Source organism: Sminthopsis crassicaudata, chromosome 1 (genome assembly GCF_048593235.1).
Source record: "Sminthopsis crassicaudata isolate SCR6 chromosome 1, ASM4859323v1, whole genome shotgun sequence".
Lineage (NCBI taxonomy): Eukaryota > Metazoa > Chordata > Mammalia > Dasyuromorphia > Dasyuridae > Sminthopsis > Sminthopsis crassicaudata.
In genome coordinates this window covers 401,568,759-401,584,869 of record NC_133617.1, presented here as the reverse complement: position 1 = coordinate 401,584,869, position 16,111 = coordinate 401,568,759, and the positions used below count along the sequence as shown (strand labels likewise).

Here is a 16,111-nt window from a genome sequence, read left to right as displayed (position 1 = left end):
ATGGGAAGGTCATTTAAACTTTTTGGAGCCTCAGTTTCGTCATCTATATAATGGACAGAAGGATCCATAGACCCTATCTCACAAGGTTGTTACAAAGTTTAGATGAATGTGCTTTACAAATTACAAAGCATTATACAAGATATCAGCTGTGATACCATTTGTGTCATCATTTGGAAAAAGACTAATGTATTTCACTTTATAATTAGCACCAAAGCCCCAGTTGTCTTTGACATTAGTTATTTCTGAAAGGAATTTTCACACCAAATGTTATCAAGTATTTTTGCTTTCTAAGCAGTCCTGGGGAACAGAATCTGCTAATTTCTGAGCCAAAAGTAGGAGTGCAGTGCACCCTGAGCTCTAAATACAATTGACATTGGTTTTTTTTGCTGATGTTATAAAGGGATATATAATATGTTACTGCCTAATCTTAGTGGAAAGAACTAGTAATCGGAAGACCTAGTTCTAGTTCCCATTTTGCCACTGGCTCACTGGTTGACCTTGAGGAAAACATTTTCCCTTGTTGGCCTTTAGTTTGCATATTTATAAAATGAATGGGTTGGACTTGCTAGTTTCTAAATTCTCTTTGACTTCCCTTACATTCTGTAATTTTAGTCCTACCAGACAACCTGGATGGCTGATCCTCAGTTTAGTAAACATTGATAAGAGTTTCGTGTGAGTGACTCAATGTAGCAATGGAATTGATGGTACCTAATCCATTATAATCCCTGCCTCCCCCATTCCTGCCCATCTGTTCAGTTGCTGTATCCTATGGGGGAAGGGAGAATGTTCCAGTGAAGAAGCCTGAAACAGAGAAGTATTGGCTACAGTGTAATTTCACCTTCCCTATTTGTTTCTTGGGGAGGAAGGAATTATCTTCCCCTTCATCAAGGAGCCTTTCTTTTATGCTGTGGGAAAGAAAAACTATGGCTTTACCAAGAGCTTCAGTCCCCTTAGGGACAGTTTATTGTTAATAATGAAAAATCACTTTAATTTCTTAGACTTTGTTGATATTCTGCTTCTCAAGAGGAAAGTATGTTCATTAATGGGGAAAAACTAATTAGGATGATAACGGTAGCCCATGTTTTTATAAGCTTGCTTTCTTTTGCGCAAGTCTACATAGATAGCCCATTCTTCTGTAAGTATGACTATTCCGGGGCAGCTAGGTGGCGCAGTGGATAGAGCACCAGCCTTGTATTCAGGAGGACCCGAGTTCAAGTCTGGTCTCAGACACTTAACACTTCCTAGCTGTGTGACCCTGGGCAAGTCACTTAACCCCAGCCTCAAAAAAAAAAAAAAAATCTAGGACTATTCCCATTTTATGGAGAAGGAAAACTGAGGCTCAGAAAAGTTAAGTGGTCTCCCCAAAGTCACATGGCTTGTAGAGATTGAAATTGGTTATAGAATTTAGATCTTTTGACTTTTCATCCTGTTGCCATTCTGAAGTCTAACAAAGTAGTTTGATAGGATTCAGTACTGTTCCAGTCTTAGGATCATAGATCTAGAATTGGAAGCAACTTTAAAGGTCCATTATTTTACAGATGAGGACAACACTAAGTTGAAATGACTTTGCTCAGAACCATTCTCTTTGTGTTTTGTGTATAATAAGCATCTTCTCCATATATATGTCTATACACACACACACACACACACACACACACAGAGTTGTGAATTTAACAATTTTCAACTATCTTAAATACCTTAGGACACAAAAAACAGGTAAGAAGATCATTTAAGAAGCTTTACCATTATTTTATTTGATCTTCATAACAGCCCTGGGATGCAGATCTATCATTATCCCCATTTTACTGATGAGGAAACTGAGGCAGACAGAGGCTAAGTTCCCCCAGCTCACATTTGAACTCAGATTTTCCTGAATCCAGGCCCAGCATTCTTATGTACTGAGTTATCTAGAGTAGTACTTAGATGCTTTACAAATACTTTATTTGAGTCTCACAACAACCAGGGTTGGGGAGGAGGTGTTATCATTATAATTATTGTACAGATAAGGAAACTGAGGCAGAAATGGCTGATTTCCCAAGGGTACCAGAATTAAACAGTATCTGAGATCAAATTTGAACTTGGATCTTCTTGACTCCAGGTCTAGTGCTCTATATTCTGTTCTATCATGCTTCCTCTGATAAACAGGATTACAAAGGAAATCACTTGTATTGAAACAGTTACCAAAATATTTAATAAACAAGTTCACAGACTCCAGGAAAAATGTCCAGTTCAATTGTACTGGGCTCACACTAAAAGTGATTTTCTCCTTTGCACTTTGCATCTCTTTTTGGCACTTATTTACAAAGATGGTGTATAATAAAGACCTTCTGAGCTAGATCAGTCAGTCAATAAGCACTGATTAAATTCCTGCTGAGGCAACTAAGTGGTGGGGTTCCTAGGGTTCCTTAACTGAATGTAGAGGTCACAGAATTATGATTTATTATCAGTAAATGTTTGGTTTTAATATATTTTATATATCTATATATCTAGGGTCATATAAAAATTTCTTGGGTGAAAAGAGTCTGCAAGTGGAAAAAAGTTTAAGAAGTTCCATTATAATTTATAGAGCACTGGGCTTGGAATTATTTTCCTGAGTTCAAATCTGGCTTCAGACACTTACTAGCTGTGTGACCCTGAGCAAGTCATTTAACTCTGCCTCAGTTCCTTATCTATAAAATAAACTGAAGAAGGAAAGGCAAACCATTGCAGTATCTTTTCCAAGAAAACCCCAAATAGAATCAGGAAGAGTTGACCGAACTGAAATGATTAAATAACAACAAAGGGAGCATGAATGGAGACATGGCAGGAATCCTTGGAAGGTATATATATGTGCAAATATGGCCAGGGCAATTCACACTTTTGGCTTTGTAGAGTTGTCCATGCTATCTTAAGATACCATCATGTTGTTTTGTGATACATTTCAATTCTGTTCTCCACTGGGCTTTTCCACTGGTTTCATGATCACTAAGCTCTCCCCTGATTTCATCATCCATTTTGATTTCAACTTCTAAGGCTCTTCAGGGTCATTTAATCTTTTCAGGGACAACTTCAGTTCTCTGTTGCATTTACTAGAAGTGCAGTGGTCGGAAAGTTCTCCTTGATAGAAAGAGTTCTAACTCTTATAAAATCAAGGCAGATTATCTGGGTATCTATTTTTTCTAGTTCTTATCATATAGGAAGAGATTTCCCCAGTAGTTTATGTTCTTGTGTTTATTAAACCCTGGGCTACTAAGTTCCACTGCTTTTAGGTCATCCTTATAAAGTTGGTTCTTTGATCTTCTTTTAAAAAATAGTACTATATATCTGACCACTGCCTTATAATACACGTTGAGATCAAGTACTCCTTAGGGTCTTTCATTTTTACTTTTTTCATTATATTTAGATCTTTTGTTTATCCAAATAAATTTCGCTATTATTTTGTGTATCTCAAAGAAGAGGATGAGAAAAAAAATTTCATCTCTATTTTCATTGACTGAACCTCTGACTGAAATTTAGCATTTCCTACAATTATTTGAAAACATTATTCTGAGAAGGGATTTATAAGTTTCATTAGACTGCCAAAAATGTCCAAGAAACAAAGTTAAGAACCTCTACTAAGATATAATCTTTTAGTAGTTTGATTTATATAGCACAAAAATCTATAAATTAGCTTGGCTAGTATTATAATTTTTATTAAATGGTAATGGTTCTAACTGTGAACAATGAATATCTCTTCAATAATTTAAGGTTGTAGTTGGAGACTTAAAAATGCAAATATTTGTAATATTTCCTGTAAGAATGGACTAAAGGGGTCAGTAAAAGTAGGACTGCCGAGCAGTACATATCTCCTTTATTCCTACAGCCTTTACCCTGATGCAGGCTTTTATCCTTCCTGGACTGTTTCAGTAGCCTTCTGATTGGTCTTTCTGCTTCAAATTTCTCCTCACTTCAGATCATCTGTTTATCTATCAAAGTGATCTTCCTAAAGGAAGGCCTTATTCTCATAGGTCAGTGTTATTTTAGTTAATTATAAGCAGTGGCTCAGTTTGTCATAATATTATTGTTCTATTATGGTTATTTGCTGGGTTCCAAAGAATATTTTGAGAGTTATATGAATACCTTTGAGTCTCTCTCTTCTCTAAGCATATATTAAGTATTTTATATTCACCGAGTCTAAGTGATTTTTTATATCATTGGAGAAAGATTCCTTAAGAGAAAGGAACTAGTTAGTGTTTTTTGGGTGGAGCTATATGTTTTAGCAGGATTCATATTTAATATGTTATCAATAAGATGTTTGGTGGCTGCCTCTTTTATTTGGAAGCCATATTTAGTTCTGTTGAGGAGAAATGTTGATGTATTTAAAGTTAGGCTGAATCATAATCGGGCTGAAATTGTCTTGAAAAAATGACATATTTTATGTGAGTTATTCTTGACAATATTTCTTTCTGTCTTTTTAAAAAAAGAACACTTTTTCACATAGACATCCAATGCTTTACTATTCTCACTATAATGGCAGCTTGTCCAGTTTGGCAAGATCCCTGAAACATTTGAGAATGGCGCTGATTAAATACTATAGAGAATGGGGGGGCAATCAGATGGTACATTAGACAGAGCCCTAGTCCTGAAGTCAGAAGGACCTGAATTCAAATATGACTTCAGACAATTAATACTAGCTGTGTGACCCTGGGAAAGTCACTTAATCCCAATTGCCTCACAAGCAACAACAACAAGAATAGGGAGCTACTGGAATTTACTGAATAAGGCAATATGTGCTTTAGGAAAAGTACCCTGGTAGTGGAAAATAGATTAAAGAGGGGAGAAACACACAGTATAGAAGCCACTTTTTAGGCTTTTGAAATAATACTGGTAAGAGGTAATGATGATCTGAACTTGGATGGTAGCCATATGAATAGATACAGGAGAAGTAGAATTGTGGAGATGGAATTGTGACTGATTAGATATGGAGAGAGAAGGAAAGTAAAAAGTTGAATATGATTTGTTCTAAGGCTTTAACAAGATAACTGGAAGGTTTAATGGTGAATCTTGACAGAAACAGGGAAATGTGAAATAAGGCAGGCTCTTGGAAAGATAAAACATTCAGTTTTGGATACATTGAGTTGGGAGGCTGAGAATTTGGGATTAGTGGACAAGACAGGTATCTCCACAGCTCTCATTTTTCCTTTTGTGTTTGTGAAGATAACTTTGAAAAGAGTAAATTCCACTTTTTTCTTTAAGCTGAACCAAGAGTTTGGGAGCAAGGGAAGGTCTCTCTAGAATGTCTCATGTTTACTGTCTTGTAGGAGATTCTGGAAGGTAATCTGTTTCTCTGCCTCTTCCTTAGGTTGACAAAGCAGGATAAGGGGAATTCTATCCATCCCCCTTTTCCCATCATTAGAAGGGAATGGAGGTGGAACAGAGGGATAAGTTCTTTTGTGGAGTCCATTCCTCATCTTTTGGTAGAGATTCATGCTGCCCTTGTTATGACCTCCTTTTTCTGGCTGAAAACTGTTAACTACATGTTTTCACTATTACTATAAGAACTTGTACCTCCTCCTTCTATGGTTACCTTGGCAACTCAGGAGTCTTCCAGGCTTACAGGATCACTGAGCCATTGTGGGTACTTCTTATTCTAGCTCATGCTAACCTTACTGTATCACAGCTCCTCAGTTTAGTGCACTTCAGCTCTTGCTCTTTCAGGAAATTGTGTATGAGGGACTATGAACTAATTCCATGAGAATACTTCCTAGATACAGTCCAGAATCAGCAGTACAAAGATTTATATGAGAAAATCATTTTATGCATAAAAATTCAATAGGAACAACGCCTAAGACCATAGTGTATAGCTTTATCCCTGTTCTAAATACTTGAAGAAAGGCTTACCATTCAACCAAGCTCTTTGAGAACATCTAGTATCAGGTGTTTCTAGTCAAAGAAAGCCGAAACGTTGAAGGGATCTTTTGAGCCTAGTTTCTTAAACTGTGGTTTGTGACCATAAGGGGGTCTCATAACTGAATCTAGGGGCCACAAAATTATGATTTATTATCAGTAAAGGTTTGATTTGTATATCTGTTTTAACTATATATCTAGAATTATGTAAAAAGTTTTCCACAAGTGGAAAAAGTTTAAGAAGTCTTGCTTTAAAAGATCCTTTAAGCAGTTTCCTTCTCTATTCAATTTTCCTATCTACTCTAACAAAAAGTAACTATAAAAGTTTTTGATCATTCAGCATAGGGTGAAAAAAAAACTCAGTACATCAACCTAAAAAAATTTTTGTGATCTTACTTTCTAATCACAGCAGCAGATGTTTATAATGATGACCCTAAGTCTCAAGGTAAAAAAATGATAACCACTCTTCAGGATGTATATAATACATTTTATTTTATTTTCAGCTCCATCCAAAATGCTTAAAAATTTAAAATGTTATTTAAAGAGGCAATCATAGTTAATATGTATATAGGGCTTTGGGAGAATTACATTCCAGTATATTAAAATAATTTGTGGCCTTGATTACCATTGCCAATGATCTTTGAAGAATAGTAAAAATGAAAAAAATGCCACAGTAATGCAGAATGGGCAAATGCCGTCCTGCTTTTTGAAAAGGGCAAGAAGGTAGATTCATCAGACTATAGACTGGAATTAATAGACATTGATTCCTGGCAAAATTCTAGAATGGATTATCAAAGCAATGGTTTATGGTCATTTAAAAAGAAAAGTGTTAAAGTGGAAAGAATAATGTCGAAACAAATTCCTGGATCTGATATTTATTATCTGTGTAATCATGAAAGCATTTAACTTTTTTTTATTTCAGTTTCTCATCTTTAAAAGAATGAGGTCTCTTTTCTCTCTAGAGTTTCTCTCTCTCTCTCTCTCTCTCTCTCTCTCTCTCTCTCTCTCTCTCTGTGTCTCTCTCTCTGTCTCTTCTCTCTCTCTCTCTCTCTCTCTCTCTCTCTCTCTCTCTCTCTCTCTCTCTCTCTCTCTCTCTCTCTCTCTGTTTTCTCTCTCTCTCTCTCTCTGTTCTCTCTCTCTCTCTCTCTCTCTCTCTCTCTCTCTCTCTCTCTCTCTCTCTCTCTCTCTCTCTCTCTCTCTCTCTCTCTCTCTCTCTCTCTCTCTCTCTCTCTCTCTCTCTCTCTCTCTCTCTCTTCCTTTCATAGAGTCACGCTCTAGGTCTGTGATTCTGTGATCACTAAGAGAGAGAGCATGAATTAATTGAAAACAAATCAAGCTAAAATATCCTCATTTATTTTTGTAACAAGATTACTAGTCTGATAAATGAAGGGATCTTTACAAAATACATCTAAATTTCATCAAAACATTAACAAATTATTTCATGCTTTTCTTATAAACATTTTTTTAAAAATGTGAGTTAACAAAAGACTTGGATTCAAAATCAGGTGAACACCTGCATCACAGTGTATTGTAAGTAAAGAAACTGAGTTAGAGGTTAAATGACTTGCCTAACTAAAGTCATACAATTGGGAAGTATTTCTCTCATAATTAGGTCTTAATAACCACTAGTGATAAATATAAAGTTCTGCACTTGGATTAAATAAATTAGCTAGACAGTTGGATGACAGGAATACCATGACCAGTTATCAAATCAATCAAATGAAAAAGAAAAAGACTGAAGTTAGTTTTATGTGGAAACTATGGAATTCAACAGAATTTTAGACTTTATTGGTAGAAAAATTATTTTCAGACATGCAACTTATAGTTTCATTGTGTTTTGCTCTGACCATAAAGGATGGTTATCTTTTTTTTTTTTCTTGAGACTTAGGGTCATAATTATGACCATCTGTTGCTATGATTAGAAAGTGGGATCATGGAGGAATCTTTAGGTTGATGTACTGAGGACATTGTGCCTAGAGCTGGGTGTCATATTTTTGAAGGGATATTGATAAGCTAGAGTATGTTCAGTAGAGTAGGGTGTTGAAAGAGACTGGAATTCTCACCTCTTCCTAAAAATCTAGTTGAAAGAATTGGACATTTAAAAAAGAAAATTTAAATATTGCTACTGTCTTCAGATATTTGAAGAACTGTCATATGGAAAGGGATTTTAGACTTATTTTGCCTGGCTATAGAAGGAAGAACTAGGACTAATAAGGGAAATTACAGGGAAGGTTAGGGACTAAGGTTAGGTGATTCAGTAGATAGAGTGCTGGGCCTGGAGTCATCGGGGCTCATCTTCCCGAGTTCAAATTTGACCTCAGATACTTATTAGCTGTGTGATCCTGAGCAAGTCACTTAACCCTAAAATGAGCTGGAAAAGGAAATGACAAACTATTTTAATATCTTTGTGAAGAAAATCCCAAATAAGTCATGAAAAGTTGGATACAATTGAAAACAGCTGAAAAAAAGGGGGGGATTGTTGATAAAGTTTGAACTTTCACAGAACTTAGATTGGAAATTACCATAGAAGTTATCTAGTCCCACCTTCATCTTTTATAGGGATCTCTTCTATAATAACCTCTGCTTGGATATTTTAGGGACAGGGAGATTGCAGTTTCCATGTTATTAGATTTTTCTTATATTGAGTTAAAATCTGCCACCTGCAAATTCCATCCATTTGTTTTTCATTCTAACATTTGGGACCAGTAAATCTATTTCACTTGCTTATAACCACCCTTCAAATATTTGAAGACAGTTTTTATAGCCTTCCTAAATCTTCTCTTCTACAGGTTAAATCTACCTAACTTCTTCACCTGGTTGTTCTGTGGTATGATCTAGAGCAAAGCCTCTTAAACTGTGGGTTTCAGCCCAATATGAGGTCACATACTCGAATGTGGGGGTTTTAAAATTATGATTTATCATATTTATTATATATATATATTATATATACCTATTTTATATACCAATATACCCAGGATTGCATAAAAATGTTTTGGATGAAAAGGGGTTGCAAATAGGAAAAGTTTAAAAAGCCCTGAGATTTTTGGTTACCCTTCACCTGGAACAAGAAATTTGGGATTTCAGAAGCTGTCTAGTCTGACCCCCTCATTTTTCAGATGAGTTTCTAGGGCTTTGAAATGACATTCTATAAGTTACATATTAAATCTCATTACTGGAATTTGAACCTGAATACTTTGCCTCCTCTGTGCAACATTCTCTCCCAAGAAGGCCACTGGGGCATTTTTGCTTTGTGATTGCCAAGTCAGCTCTGTTTCATATGATTTATGAAGTCTTTCTTTAAAAACAAAACAAAACAAAATGACCCAGTTTACTTTGTATAAAGGGACTTCTTCCTCAGGGATTCATTTGTTTAAAAGGATAAATCAGGAAGTTTTGTGCAGAGTGGGCTGGAGAAGGAAGGCCTTTTGATAAGTTGTTAAAATTATCTGTGGAGAGGTAAAAGAGGAGGCCCAAATTGGTGTAATGGCCCTTAACACATTGCTTGGAGAATAGCTAAGTGGCAATGGCTGATTGAATAGAAAGGAAAAGATGAGCTTCAGATTTTAGTATGACTTTTTTTTTATTTGTTTTGAAGTAGGAATCAACAAAACTTAGGGATGAAGGAAAGAGAAAAAAAAATCTCTTTTTCTGCCTTGATATCCCCTTTGCTCTTTGCTCCCCAATCATTCTCTCCCAGAAGATTTGCTTTGGAAAAAGTACTCTCCTCAGATCCCTCCTTCAATGCCAGGCTAAGATATCTGTAGGCAATTGGAATACAGAAAAAGCCTTTGAGCAGGTTGATACCTGATTAGGCCTGAGACTCCAGGTATTTTTCTGGTATGAGTTATAATAAGTATTATCCCTCAAGATACTATGAGCAGCTTTTCATGAACCTCAGAATTATAGCTTGGGAGGAACCTGTGAAAGGCTTTTTTATTATCTTCTCTTACCCCCACTAGTGTCCTGAAGTCAGGGGCTCATGGAAAAAAAGGTTTTGGATTTTCCTGTTGCTAGAGGTTCATAAGATTCTGCCATCCTGTTGGTATAGGGAGGGAGAGTAAGAGAACAGGAAGGGGAGGAAGGTGACTATCTTTGTTATTGTTAAACAGATGAGAAAACAGAGGTTAAGAGATCTTGAACAATTTGTTCAGTCTCACACAGACTGTGTGCTGCTCTGGGCACAGCACTGGGTTTGAGTTCCGATTCTGCCATAGGTTGATAATGTGACCATGAGCCAGCACCACTTAATCTCACACACACACACACACACACACACACACACACACGCATGCAATTGGGGAAGTGAGTTGCCCAGGGTTACATAACTAGGACATGTTAAGTGTCTGAGACCATATCCTCATAATTTCAGGGCTGGTGCTCAATCTATTGCACCACCTAGCTGCCCCAAGTGCCTAGTTCTTTTAAGCACTTTGCCTGGTTATCTCAATTTTATGAGATTATGTTACTATCCTTATTGTTGAAGAAACTGAGACAGAAGTAACTTGCCTTTGGTCCCCCAGTTAGTGACTGTTAAATTTAAATTAGATTCAAATTAGTTAGATTTGAATTCAGATCTTCCTGACTCTAGGCACAGCACTCTATCCCTCGAACCACCTAGCTAACTCGAGGAAAACTCTATCATCATGAGTTCTTATTATCATTTTTGTCTTGTTCTGGAGAGGGAGAGAGAGGGAGAAGAATAAGCCATCCATTACAGAGTTGTTTTTGATCTGGCCAGTCATAGCTTCCTCAGGCTTTTGGCAATATGGGGGAGGGATTCCAGATCCACAGGGGAAAGTGACAGATCTAGTTATTGTGGTCTTTAGGAAGGCCTGAAAGGGGCCTCCCCCAAAGCCCTGGAGGGGGCAGGGATGTGGGAGTGGATATTGTCTGAGATTGAGACTTCTAGTGGATGTAATTTGAAGGGGAATGCTTTAAAAGTCAACTAATTAGCACTCTCAGCTATCTTGTGGAGAGCTCTGGGAGGAAAGGGGAGGGGAAGGGAGGGGAGGGAGAGTATTGCCCTCCTTCTCTTGTAGTAAATGCTTCCAAAGACAGAGATTTAGTGGAAAGGTGCCAGGAGCTTGGGTTGTAGCATTGGAGGGAGCCAGGCAATTCCCAGCAGGTCAGGTGGGAGAGTGGGGCTCTGAGGCACTGAGAGAGAAGAAGCTACTGTGTCAGGAGGGTCAGAAGATTAGGGATGCTCAAGGTAGAGTAAACTGAGGTGAGAGAGCCCCAAGGCATCAGAAAGGAACTCCTGGTGACATCCAGCAGCTTCCCGGGCCAATGTGGTGGCTTTGGATCTGACCTTGTCCAAGGGCTCGGGGAGCACGGGTTCCCTGCCTTATTGACACATCATCTGCAGAGGACCTGAAGCAGCCGCTCTGCAACTTTCTCCTTATTCTCCTTCTCTTCTCTGCTCTGAAGCTCCAGATGGGAAAGGACCAGAGTTTCTCGAGACATTTTCGGTATGCATACTCCATCAGCTTTACCCCTGCGTCATCTTGCTGATAACTTTGGTGTTTTCTCCTGAGGGATCATGCTGATAGCCAGCCCCTCTGGAAAGGGTTGACCCCTGAATGGGAAGGGCTTCTTCCTTGCCCCCTGAAACACTCTGTGAGGCTTACCCAGTAGTTTAGATGTTGGTGAAACACATTCTGTATTTTCCATGGAAAATGTTGGAAGCCTTCTTCCAACTCCAAGGTAGGAACTCAAACTGGACTTGAAGCCTTGTCATTTGGAGATGCAGAAACCTGAAAATGGCTACTGTCCTGGCTGCTTTTTCTTAATTCAGTGTGTGTCAGGCTTAGTCTAAGGCTGGGAATACCCCAATGTTTGGGAAGTTGTTGAGGGGGAAGGAAGGAGAAGGGAAGAGTCTAAATGATTCCTTCTTCCATAAGAAGGTGTGTTGTCTTTGAAAGTTGACAGAAAACTGAGGTTGATGACCACCAGAATTAGAATCTCCTAGAATGAGAATTTTTCTCATTATGCTGACATGGGGGCGTGCTTACTGTCTCCTATGTTTATTGTCTTACAATAGAGTACATTAAAGCTGCATCTAGGGAACTACCACCATGATGCTTCTCTTGTAGCTGCCTTCCTCCACCTTCACCTCCCATAGTGTTAAGTAGTGAGACTGTTCTCTGTATCTCCTCCCGTTTCTTGTCTTTCACCCAACCTAAATTTGTTGCAGGTTACAATTATGGCAACTTATGGCTCTGATAACAGCTTATCAGGCATGTTGAAGAGATTTCTATATGGTCAGACGAGGTGACTCTACTGTAATTTTGTAATTATTTGGAAGGACAATGGGGGATTGACTATTTTGCCCTTTCCCTATGGCCTATAGGTTTGTTGGGGCCTTTCTTACAGTGGCTGAGTGAAAGAAATTTGGTTCCCAAAGTGAGGATAGCTAGACCCTGTGTAGAAGGAGAGTTTGTATATAATGTGAAGATATTAAAATGAACATGAGGCTACTATATGAAAATTTTGCTCATATCTTTTAACCAGAAAGTGAACTGGGATCAAAGTGCTTAATTCCTAAACAGATCCATTTATTTCCCATGGAAGATTGTGTTTGTCCTTTATCTGTACTCAATAAATACATACATACATATATATATATGTGTGTGTGTGTGTGTGTGTGTGTGTGTGTGTGTGTGTGTGTGTGTATATATATATATATGTGTGTGTGTGTGTGTGTGTGTGTGTATATTCTCTTTCTAGTATGACTTTTTCTCATTCTCTCTCTCTTTTCCCCCCCTGAGGCTGGGGTTAAGTGACTTGCCCAGGGTCACACAGCTAGGAAGTGTTAAGTGTCTGAGACCAGATTTGAACTCAGGTCCTCCTGAATTCAGGGCTGGTGCTCCATCCACTGCGCCACCTAGCTGCCCTTCTAGTATGACTTTTTTTTTGAAGTAGGAATCAACAAAACTTAGTCCATAAAAATTATATATAGGTATATATTCCTACTCTCTTTTCCCTTCCCTCTGGCCCACGGTTTAGAAGCAGAGGAGATTCTGAAGTTTGGTTAAATGGTGTAGTCATGGGCACTATAAGTGCAGATCTCTCTTCACTGGAGACTTTCTTCATGGAATGGTGCTCTTGGAAAGTTCCATTAGTTCAGAATAATGGATACTGACTTGATTGGGGTGGAGGGGGTGGGGAAAGGAATGCTACTGAGGGGGAGTTAGTGCATCTCTGGAAACTCTAGCATGGGATCTCTTTTTATGTTGTATTGTATTTTCATTTCTTTTGTCAAACATTTCCCAATTATTTTTTAAAACAATGTTTTATTTTTCTTAATCACATGTAAAACAATTCTTAGCATTTTTTTTAATTTTGAGTTTCAAATTTTATTCTTCTTTCCCTTTCTGTCCTCCTCCTTAAGATGGTAAGCAATCTGATATAGATAACACTTGTGCAATAGGCAACACTTCCATATTATTCATTTTAAGCAAGAAGACTTGGAGAAAGGAAGGAGGGAAGGGAGGAGAGAGAGAGAGAGAGAGAGAGAGAGAGAGAGAGAGAGAGAGAGAGAGAGAGAGAGAGAGAGAGAGAGAGAGAGAGAGAGAGAGAGAGAGGGAGAGAGAGAGAGAGAGAGAGAGAGAGAGAGAGAGAGAGAGAGAAAGAGAGAAGGAAGGAAAGAAAGAAGGAAAGAAAAAAGAAAGAGGAAAATAGTATGTGATAAGATCTCTTTTTTTAAAAAAGACCCTTATCCTTGATTTGGGGACAGGGAAAAATAAGCAGACTGTTAGAAATCAGACTATTAGAAACAAAAATTTTTAAAAATTATTTTGAAGGAGCTACGGGGGAATTTAAGCCAAAGGGGCAGAATATAGTATAATGGAAAAAGTATACCTGGAAGTTAGATTTGGCCTGGGACCTCTCTAAATTAATCCCAGCCTGGGCTAAATCAGTAGGACAATTGATTTTGGGCTTTAATCTCTAAATGGAGTCTTAAAATTTCACAATTAAAGAACTATCACCATTCAGCTCTATGGGCAGGAGTGTTTCAGTCACAGCATGTTTAACATAATTAGTTTTGACAATGTATAAAAGCTATGGTTACCCCCTCCCAAATAATTAGTACATTTAGTACAATAAATAGAGATATGGATAGGGACCAGATATTAGTAGTTCAGAACATTCCCTGGGGAGGAAACTTCTTCCACTAATGCCTTATATAACTTCCAGAGAGGTACCTATAGTTCTGCAGGGATATGTGACTTGCTCAGAATAGACGAGAGTTGGAAATTCAACTCAGATCTTCCTGGTTTTGAGGCTGACTCTCTAATTCATGGCTCCCTCTGGTAGAAAAGTGAGAATAGTATCTGTTAAATGAAAAAAAAATTGAAATGAACTCTTTTTATATCTCATTTTATGTTTCCATATATTAATATTATTTAATTATAACTTAGGGGCAGCCTAAAATAGTGGGTTAAAAAGCTGGGCTTGGAATCAGGAAGACCTGGTCTCAAGGACTAAGAAGAAATCATTTCACTTCTGTAATGCCCCAGCTATTCCTGTTGTTCAGTTGTGTCCAACTCCTTATGCCCCATTTTTGAATTTTCTTGGCAGAAATACTGGCATGTTTTGCCCATTTCCTTCTCTAACTCATTTACAGATGAGGAAACTAGAAAGAGTCTAAGACCAGATTTGAACTCAGGTTTTCCTGACTTCAGTCCCAGCCCCTCTATCCACTGCATCACCTAGCTGCTCTTGGCAGTTTATCTACTTAAGAACACATCTACTAAGTCATAGGCTTCATCAGTCTTGAGTTTGAGCTGAAAGGGACATCCCTTGTTCCAAACCCTTATTTCAGAGATAAGAAATCAATGACCAGAAATGATAAATAACTTGACCAAGATCAGGCAGTAATGTCAGAGGGTGGATTTGAACACAGGTTCTCAGAAAATAAAGCATTAATGGGGTCTTTAGTGAAGGTGCTTCCATACAGTAATCTAATTCCCGAGCTAACAAAATTTAGATGTTAATCGTGAATCATGACTAGGAATCACAAAAGCTGAAAATGACCAAATCTCTCTATTTTCCAGATTCATTTAATTTTCTTACTCTGGATCCAAAGTTTTCATTTGTATAGTCAAGGACTTGGACTCGTTATTGTTTCCAAAGCCCATTTCCAGCTCTTATATTCTAAGAGTTTAAGTTTTTATTAGTATGTCTAGGCAGGTAACAAGGAATAACTTGCAGTCAGTTTGACTGTTATATTTTTGTTGTTGAGTTGCTTTCAGTCACTTCTGTTAGAGAGGAGGAATCATAGATTCTTAATACACGAGCATGTTGGGAAGACAAGGAGTCCCTCCATTGATGTGACTCAGGGATCTTAAAGGATGATGGGAACTTCCCCAGCTGTTTTGTCATCAGCAGTTTTGGTGTGCCTGCTTTGACAAATTTAGTAACACATCACAGCAAGAGCAGACTTGGAGAAGGTACAAAAAAGGTGCAAAAGCAGATTTTTAATATCAAGATCAAGATTTCTGTATTCTGTAGAGTTAATATTCTAACAGGGGTTTTCAAACTTGTTATAGTGATGTCCTAATTTTTATTTATTTATTTTGGAGAGGCAATTAGGATTATGAGACTTGCCCAGGGTCACAGGGCCAGGAAGTGTTAAGTGTCTGAGGTTGGATTTGAACTCAAGTCCTCCTGACTTCATGGCTGTTGCTAGAGCACCACTCCACCATCTAGCTGTCCTTTGCTCCTTCTTTTTTTTAAACAAAAATAACCATCCCTCTTTTAATAAAAACATTTCACAAATAATTTTCATAGCTTATTTTATTTATTAAAATTAAACCTTTATTATTTATCTTAAATATTTAATCAAAATACAAAATAACATTGGTCAATCAAGGATCTCTGTGTGTTTTTGTTTTTTGGTTTATTTTGTGTGTGTGTGTGTGTGTGTGTGTGTGTGTGTGTGTGTGTGTGTGATCTGCATCTTAGCTTTAGAGATGAAAGGGATTTCCATGATTAACTGGGTCAGAGGTTTCAGACACATTGTGAAGGTCTATTGGGACAGGCAACATTCTCAGAGAGCTGCCCCAACCAGATTAAAATGTAATTGGGAAACATTTCACAAAATAAATAAAAATACAATAGAACCTGGATAATGTTAATATGCGGTTTTCTAAGTCAAACATGTGGCCTTCTAGATTTTTATGTATGGTTCAGTGATACACTCTCCCCCTCTTTTCCATTTGAGTCTGATACCACTGATGCAGGT

The 16,111-nt window shown here is 37.7% G+C and overlaps 1 protein-coding gene across 8 annotated transcripts in view; it reads left to right on the top strand.

The window, feature by feature from the left end:
- The window catches only part of GRID2IP (Grid2 interacting protein), a 149,376-nt gene that overhangs the window by 50,801 nt on the left and 82,464 nt on the right, over positions 1 to 16,111 (top strand). The window contains exon 1 of one of the 8 annotated variants that reach the window (XM_074280036.1): positions 10,920 to 11,333. The exons of the other annotated variants lie outside the window; for them this stretch is intronic. Within the exon in view, the coding sequence (XP_074136137.1) occupies positions 11,299 to 11,333 (35 nt within the window). The 5' untranslated portion in view covers positions 10,920 to 11,298. Of the gene's footprint in view, positions 1 to 10,919; positions 11,334 to 16,111 lie in introns of those variants that run through there. 8 annotated transcript variants of the gene reach the window in all.